We start from the raw sequence: 8,091 nt of genomic DNA, 5'->3' as shown, positions 1-8,091 counted from the left end.
AGTGAATTCGCTTAATTTCCATCTTCTGGTCTTTCGTTATTTGATCACCAAATTCAGTATGGGCCCAATCTAACAGTACAGGACATTCGCTTAATGGCATCGCCTCTATGGTTTTCATTTTAAATCTGTCCCATCTAAACGCATTAGGTTCTTCGACTTTTCTAGCATAAAACTGAGGAAGCAGGATGTCAAAATAAGCTTCCTCTTCTGTGATGTTTTTCAATGAAATGGGATACATCAATTCTGTTAAAGCCACTTCCCATTGTCCATCTGTTAAATCTACTGTTTGTGGTAATAAGGTTTTAAATTGAGCCGTCGTATTACTCGGAAAAGATTGCATGGACCCATCACTGGGTAAAGTCATGTAAAAACCACTGCTCTCGGCCATGTTCAGTGAGATACTGAGACAAAATAACTTAGGACCCTTCTATTTATAACAACACTTTTTGTTTTTTAAATTTTATTGAGTCTTTTTTTTTTTTTTTTTTTTTTTTTTTTTTTTTTACACTTCTTCTTCTTCTTCTTCTTCTTCTGATCTGTAATCAATCACTCTGTCCAAAACACCAGGTCCTTCCTTTTCCATATTGTCTTTGATCTGGGAAAGGGGGATGCGACAATACAGGTACTGTTTAACGTCCTGATAATCTGAAAAGGTCAGTTCTCTTTTCTTCATCTTGAAAAAATGTCTCACACACTCTCCTATGTCGGAGTACCAGAGACTTTCGTTCAGAACCAGGGTCATCGGTGTCGAACGATTCATAGGATGAGTACAGCTGACCCATTTATATTGCTCGTAATGCTGGTTGAATTTCACCCTCACTCTAGTTCCTTTAGGATGCGGGATTTTGACTCTTTTTTCCAGCCACACGTTTTCCAGGGAATGTCCTGGATGATTTTCAAAGAAATCCAGGATCGCTCCTACTTTAGTTTTCATCCACCCTCCTTCCATGTAAATAAACCGAGTGATGGGGCTCTCACAATACCAACGATACTGCATCTTTTTTAAAACACGTCTGACTTGGACAATGAACTTTTTCAGAATGAATGATTTTTTTGGGGGTCATACCTCTTTATATAACCTTATCCAATCTATTTTTAGCATCTCAGGAAAAACCCAACAACAGTTTTTTTTTTGATTTTATGATTTATTTCCTTCATATCTACATAATGGACAAAGTCTGTAGCAAATCTTGACGAAGTTCTCGACACATTTCACACAGCATGGATACTGTCGGCATTGTTGGCACTTCCATCTCCCCTCCGTATTTTCCTCCCAGCAGGTCAGACATTTCTTTAAGGCTCTCTTCTTGGTCACTTTGACCCATAGGGGCACCATATTCTCTGCCCCGTACTTCCATGTGAAATATTTCACGCACCATCTACATCCACAGGTCTCCATGGAAGGGGGATCATCCACAAACCAGTGAGGAAAAGCCATTTCACAATGCTCGCAAAATTGATAAGTTCTGTGATGCCATCCTGGATGATCATACACCGTAAATGTACGCTCATGGATCATCTCCCTATCACAGTAATGACAGTAATACTTTTCTACCTCAAAGAAATACTTCAGTCTCCACATAAAAATCATGATGAAATGTGGTGGTGGTGGTGGTGGTGAAATTTTTTTTTTTCACAAAAAAAGCTCAGCTTTAAAAAATACCTCTGGATCTGACTATTTACAGTCGCTTTGTGAAATTTTTTTTAAAAAAGCTCAGCTTTAAATACCTTTGGATCTGACTATTTATAGTCGCTTTGAAAAAACCCACACGTGCTTCACACGTTCTTACTCTATTTAAGTCTATTGGTTTTTCCAAAGTCAAAAAATAAATTTTTTTAAGTCTATTGGTTTTTCCAAAGTCAAAAAATAAATTTTTTTTTTTAAGTCTATTGGTTTTTCCAAAGTCTAAAAATAGATTTATTTTTTTTTAAGTCTATTGGTTTTTCCAAAGTCTAAAAATAGATTTAAAAAAAAAAAAAACCTCAGGTTTTTTACCTAGGGCATAAACTTGGCACCGATTCAAGTCATCAAGCTGCCTATTGTGACGTCATCACATGTATTCAGCTGAGAAAAATAAGACCTGGTTTGGTTTTATAGTTTTTTTTTTATTATTATTATTGTTCAAATCGACACAAGGGACAACTTCTGTAAGAAAGCCGTATAATGGACTTGTAACACTTTTCACAGCAGGGATATTTCATACACTGTTGACATTTCCATTTTCCTTGGGTGTTTTCTTCCCAGCAGGAGGGGCATCTCTCGATCTTGGTATTTCTTCTCATGCGCTTAGCCCAACGTGGCATCATAAAATCAACTCCATATTTCCACAGGTAATATTTCAGGCACCAATCACAGCGACAATACCGCAAACTAGGGGGATCGTCTACTTCCCAGTGAGGTATACGTTCTCCACATTCATTACATTCCCAATACCAACCAATAAGGTCGTCGTCGTCACTGTCATACTCAGGTAATCTGCTGATCTCTCTCAACTGCCTATGGCAATGAGGACAGGCACTATTTTCTTGGTGAAGAAAATACGACATTCTCCACACAGAAGGCATGATTGAAAAAAATGAGCACAGTGAACTCAAAGCTAAGATTTATATACCTTGGGATATCTATTTTTAGTCGATGCGGAAAAACCAACAACACCAGAATTTTTTTTTTTCTTAGGTTTTTAATTCACAACAACAACATTAAATTAACAAACATGGAATACTTTTGCATAGTTCTTTTTGAATAGGAAAAGTTCTCCTCATGTACAAATATTCTGTTTCACAAGCACAGTCCATGATGTCGTATCCTTCTCTGAGCACTTTGTTTACATAATCTTTGATACAATCTCGGACTTCTTCCATCCATTTCCCTTGAATCCAGGTCCTTGCTGGTGCCTCTGTTTTGTGAGCCAAAACGTATTTGACTTTCCATTTGAATTCCTGATACTGGGGTCGCCATGACCCTAATAATAATACTATGAGTGGTGCACATTCATGGTCCGGTAATTTGAATCTCTTATACAGGTACACATCATTGAGTCCTGTTTCTCCCGGATTCTTATCCATGAAATCTTGGATGCATTCCTCTTTGTTTTTCATCCATTCTCCTTTTTTAGTGGAACCTGTAGGCTCTTGCATTTTCCAACGATACTCGGAGCTTAAAAATTCCATGTTGTGCTCTGTCCTCAGTCGGATCAGAAATGAAAAAAATCTTTGTTGTTTCCCCATTTTATATATATACTCTGTGGTGTATCTATTTTTTTAAAAAAGACATTAACTCTGTGCATTCGTGGTCTTCTTAGGGGTAGGTGTATGATGCATCATATTAGGACTAGGCATGATATAACCCACTGAGGAACTCACACATACCATCCAATATTCTCGATTAGGATCGTGTAAAGCTAACATGACCACACTGGTGACGATGAGAGATACACAGATCAATAATTGTGCGAAATAAACGATTTCTTCTCGAGGAACATTCTCTCCACAAAATTTCCAATGAGGAGTTATTGGATGAGATCCGTTTGGGGAATCCATGAATCGAAACTAGGGGGATATCCTTTCCACCGAACTTTGACTTCTTGAATGATTTTTTTCCCTACGCGTCGCTTTTTATACCCCAAGATTTCCTCCACTTCGTACACGTCGTCTTTTTTAATGATCTTTTGTAATTCTTTCTCGTAAAAAGTCCCTTCTAATTCCTCTCCGTTATAATCTTGCACTCTATACACGTAAGGATACCTTCCAGGAACTCTTTTAGAAATGGTAAACAGTTCTGTGGTCCAGTTAGGTAAATATCCTTTTTCAAATGTGCGTTTGGCTTTACTGATGCGTACCCGATCTCCTTCCTTAAACTGAGGTTTAGGAAACTGTTTCCGATTGGATTTCCGATATAAAGTTTTCCAGACTTTTAACACATTAGAAGCATTCACTTGAGCTGGTGCTCTTTGGATACTGCGATGATAAGTGTGATTGTAAGCATACACTAAATCCGGTAAGATCTCTAAATACCGTCTGGTTTTATGACGGGTGAAATAGCGCCACATGCGTGCTTTGAGAGTTCTCTGAAATCGTTCCACGATACTGGCTTTGGTGTCCGTATTACGAGTGGTAAAAAAATGAATGGATTTAAAAGCCTGTAAGAATTCTCGATTGGTAAATTCTTTTCCTTGATCGGATTGAATGCGGACGGGACGTCGACCGTCTTGTTGAAAAATCTCTCGTAATCCTCGAATCATTTCTTTTCCCGTTTTCTGTTTTAAAGGCACCACCCAGGCATATTTAGATAAGACGTCAATGGCACACAATAAAAAAGTATAACCGTCATTGTGTTTCTTTAAACTGGACACATCTGCTAAATCTAATTGCCATTGTTCGTCTATATCCGTCACTCTAGTCTGTTGTCTCCGGAATTTTCTGTGAATGGGTTTATGTAAGGTATACGCATCTTGCTCTTTTAACCATTCTCGTATCTTTTTCAAGGAAATCTTATGTCCCAGACTTCTGACCTGACGATACAAAGCTTGTATTCCTCCGTACCCTCTTTTAGGATCATAATAAATCTCTTTTAAAATGTCTTCCACTGGTTTCTTTTTCATATCTTAGGTAATGAAAGCCAATTTTCGTCGATCTGTTCTAATCTCTTTTTAGGTAAACTTGGACTGAATTTAGATTTTTTGATGGCCTTCGCTAAATTTAACAGAGGTCTAGGAGTGGATTTTTTTATTCCTCTATCTCCTACAGGTCTACTAACAGGGGTCAAAAATGAAGAAGCATCTTTAAATCCACTATCCCCCTCGTCCTCACTATCACTGAAGATACTTTTAGGAGTACTGATTTTTCCAGGTCTCTGCATGGCTTTTATAAGGTTTCCATTGCTCACGTATTCCAGAGGAGTACGCGTCTCTTTTAAAGCTTGAGCAAATTCATCTAATCCTTTAGGAGGGAGATCTCATACTATCAGCCATTAAATCCACAATGTTAGAATCGGGAACTTTTTGACCTCGATAACTAATTTCACCTTCCTTATTCCAACTCAACACCTTGGTTTTCTTTAAATGATTTAATAATAATCCAGCTTTTCTTTTCATGTTTTTATTCACTGTTTCAAGGATTTCATCTTCAATCTCAGCTGGGGCTGCTGGTGCTGCTGCTGCTGCTGCTGGGGCTGGAGCTGCTCCTGCTGCTGGAGCTGCTGAAATTTTAGGTTTAGAAATAGGTTCCTGTCTAGCTTGTTGTAAATAATTCCTATATCGATGAAGTTCCTGGCCATATAAAGCGACTTTTTCTTCTGGGGTTAAATCTTTACGTCTTGTAATCTCGTCCAATTCCTGACCTAAACTGATGGTGGATTGAAATTCCGGAGGTTTGGGTAATTTTGCCTTGAGATCGTTCAATAAGACCTCGGGAACTAACACCATTTTACGACTCATTTTCCTAGGAGGGAAGAAGCTGCTCCCAAAAGTAAAGGAGCGGCTGCTGCTAAGAGAGGGAAGAAGCCTCCTTTTTGCTGGACTAACAAAGCTCGTCGTCTACGGATAGATTGAGGTTTGACCAGTCTCCTGAAGATGTGTTTCTTAGGAGCTAGTTTTCGTTTATGAGCCGAACTGAGAGGTAACACTCCTTTTAATAGGTTATACACGATCTCGCAGATTTTGAGAATACAATCTCCAGAACAATGTTTTAAAATACCCGTCTTTAATGGAGAGGAATAGTGAGGGTCAGATAACACTCTTAAAAGAGGCCAATGAGGTTTTAATCGTGTAGAACAACAAGTCCTTCTTTTCTTCTTCTTCTTAGCCATCCTGGGGTTAAAATGAGGACATGTCCCAGGTTTCTCTCCTTTTTATACTCTCAAGGAGGAGGAGCATACATGTCGTGTTTGTCCTTCTCGTGTTTGTCTCTATTTTCTCGGTGACGTAGATTTTGGAACAATATCGACATTTATATCTCATTCCTTTAGGAAGTGTAGGTGTAGAGGCGGTCAGAGGTTGAAAGCGTGCTATTTTAGGAGTGTGAATGGGGACTTTAATTCTAGGAGAGGGAATTCCCACATTGACTCGAGGAAACACTTCTAAATCCGTAGCTCTTTGACTGCCTATGGGCCCCATAGGACGATCCATTCTCATTTCAGCTTGTTTCTTTAATAACTCCCCAATAGTTTTTTGTCTTTGTTCCTTATAATACTGATTGATTTCGTTTTTCAGACTTTCGGGCATGGCTTTTCGTTGAGCTGGAGTCTTGGGAGTCGTTTTTTTTCTTTTCTTTCTACCACCAGGGGCTTTTCTTTGAGTAGGTTTTCTCTTTTGAGGTTTTCTCTTAGGAGGTTTTCTCTTCTTTCTGGTCTTTTGAGCTGCTCCTCCTACTCGCACCATCCAATCGGGAAACACTCTTTGTTTCTTATTATCGACTCTGACTACCACACTTTTCAAACGACGGACACGTCGTTTCTTAGGTGCATTCCATTTAAATAAATGACGAATGATGACTCCGCCTAGAAATCCGGCTCCTCCGCGTTTTAAAATGGCATTTTTTCTGTCTTGATCACTCGCCGACTTATCGGCTATGATGCTTAAATCTTGACGATGATTATTAATAAACTTTTGAGTCTGTTTATTGATGGGTAAGACCCCACGTATCAAATTTCGAGCTCCCATAGCAAACCAATTCAATAAGGCTTTACGCCCTAATTCGATTAAATGAGCTCGCTTGGCAGGATCTCGTTCCCGCTGTAAACGTCGTAACGTTTTCACTAATTTACTCTTGGCCGAGAGAGGTCGACCCATGACGACTGTATAATGATGAATGACAAGTGTAATGTTGGTACATTTTTATTTATACTCTTGTGGCATGTGTACAGTCAACCATTCAAACAATCGACTTCTCAATCTGTATTCGTCTGGGGTCTGTGGATTCAAGTCCACCAGGAGATACCCGTGAGGAACACTGGTGGCTTCTTGATAGGCCGACATCAAATGTGGTAAGGCTAACTGTCGACTCAAGACACTGATTTGAGATTTGTCTCTGGGATTTTTAAACAACACTAAATAATGAGCATTCAAACTAATGGTGCGATGCTGTGGTGCCCGATCAAATAAGTTCTGAGTGATGTAAATCACACTGGTATTCCGATGATGCGCTTTACGGGTAAACCAATCCACGATCGATTCGATGGCTTTTCCTCCCATCATGTCGTCAAAAATGAGTAAGTGAGGAATAGTTAAATTGGCCACTAATTTCTCATCGTCTTCTGGAATATTTCGAATGAAGGAGACCCGATCTGTTAAAGAAGTGTAAGCAGGTTGCCATTCCCGATAACACCAGACAATTTTTTGTGGCATGGGGGTAATCCAATGTAAATTTTCCACCAATTTCTTGACAAATTCCGTTTTTCCCGATTTAGAAGGTCCTGCTACCACCATGGTAAATTCGTGTTTCAATTGAAAAGACGGGAGTGTCTCCTCAGGTTGCATGATGACAAATGAAGAGAAAAATAGGGTTTCAAGACTTTTTATTCAACACAGAAATATACGCTGAGTTCTCTTCACATCGGCTCGACAGATGGGGCAATACCGGAAGGTGGGAGCACATAATAAACAGCAACATACGTGTCCGCAAGGGAGTAAAGCCATTTGTAATTCTCTCTCTAAACAAATGTGACATTTTCCTGTGGCCTGGATCTCTGTAGAGGTTTGGTCTAGTAGAGGTTTGATTTCAGGTGAAGGTTTGTATCCCGCCCGGAGTAAATGGTTAATGAATACATTCATCACCCACTCACGTCCTTCATAGGTATTGATGTAGGGACAATTAGGGTTCCAATAAGCATGTTCTACATAAGGATCGTCTGTAGGTTCCCAGAGGTTTAAAGTCATACCACAATGAAAACAGATGGTCTTATCACTCACTCCTCTGTAATAAAATCCGGCTTTGGCTAGGTCGGGTATTAATCCTTTTAAAGAATCGGGCCATCGATCATCAAAGGTAGCTTCTCTCTTAAAGAGCAGAGCATATTTAGGGTAAACAGGAAGGTAGTCTGGCTCCTTATCAACACCAGCCATGACTGAAGTGTTATATTATTTTCCCCCCTTT

The 8,091-nt window shown here is 39.3% G+C and overlaps 1 protein-coding gene across 1 annotated transcript; it reads right to left on the bottom strand.

The window, feature by feature from the left end:
- Positions 1 to 6,833: 6,833 nt before the first annotated feature.
- Positions 6,834 to 8,060, bottom strand: LOC133198429 (putative inhibitor of apoptosis). The gene is made up of 2 exons (XM_061334523.1): positions 7,664 to 8,060; positions 6,834 to 7,282 (listed from the first exon to the last, which is right to left on the bottom strand). Exons 1-2 carry the CDS (start codon positions 8,058 to 8,060, stop codon positions 6,834 to 6,836), a joined length of 846 nt encoding a protein of 281 aa, XP_061190507.1.
- Between the last annotated feature and the right edge of the window lie 31 nt (positions 8,061 to 8,091).

The sequence above is a fragment of the Saccostrea echinata genome, unplaced genomic scaffold (assembly GCF_033153115.1).
Source record: "Saccostrea echinata isolate AGI-Se365-2 ecotype Australia unplaced genomic scaffold, CSIRO_AGI_Sech_v1 ptg000033l, whole genome shotgun sequence".
NCBI classification, from domain to species: domain Eukaryota; kingdom Metazoa; phylum Mollusca; class Bivalvia; order Ostreida; family Ostreidae; genus Saccostrea; species Saccostrea echinata.
This window is presented reverse-complemented; position numbering and strand designations above follow the sequence as displayed.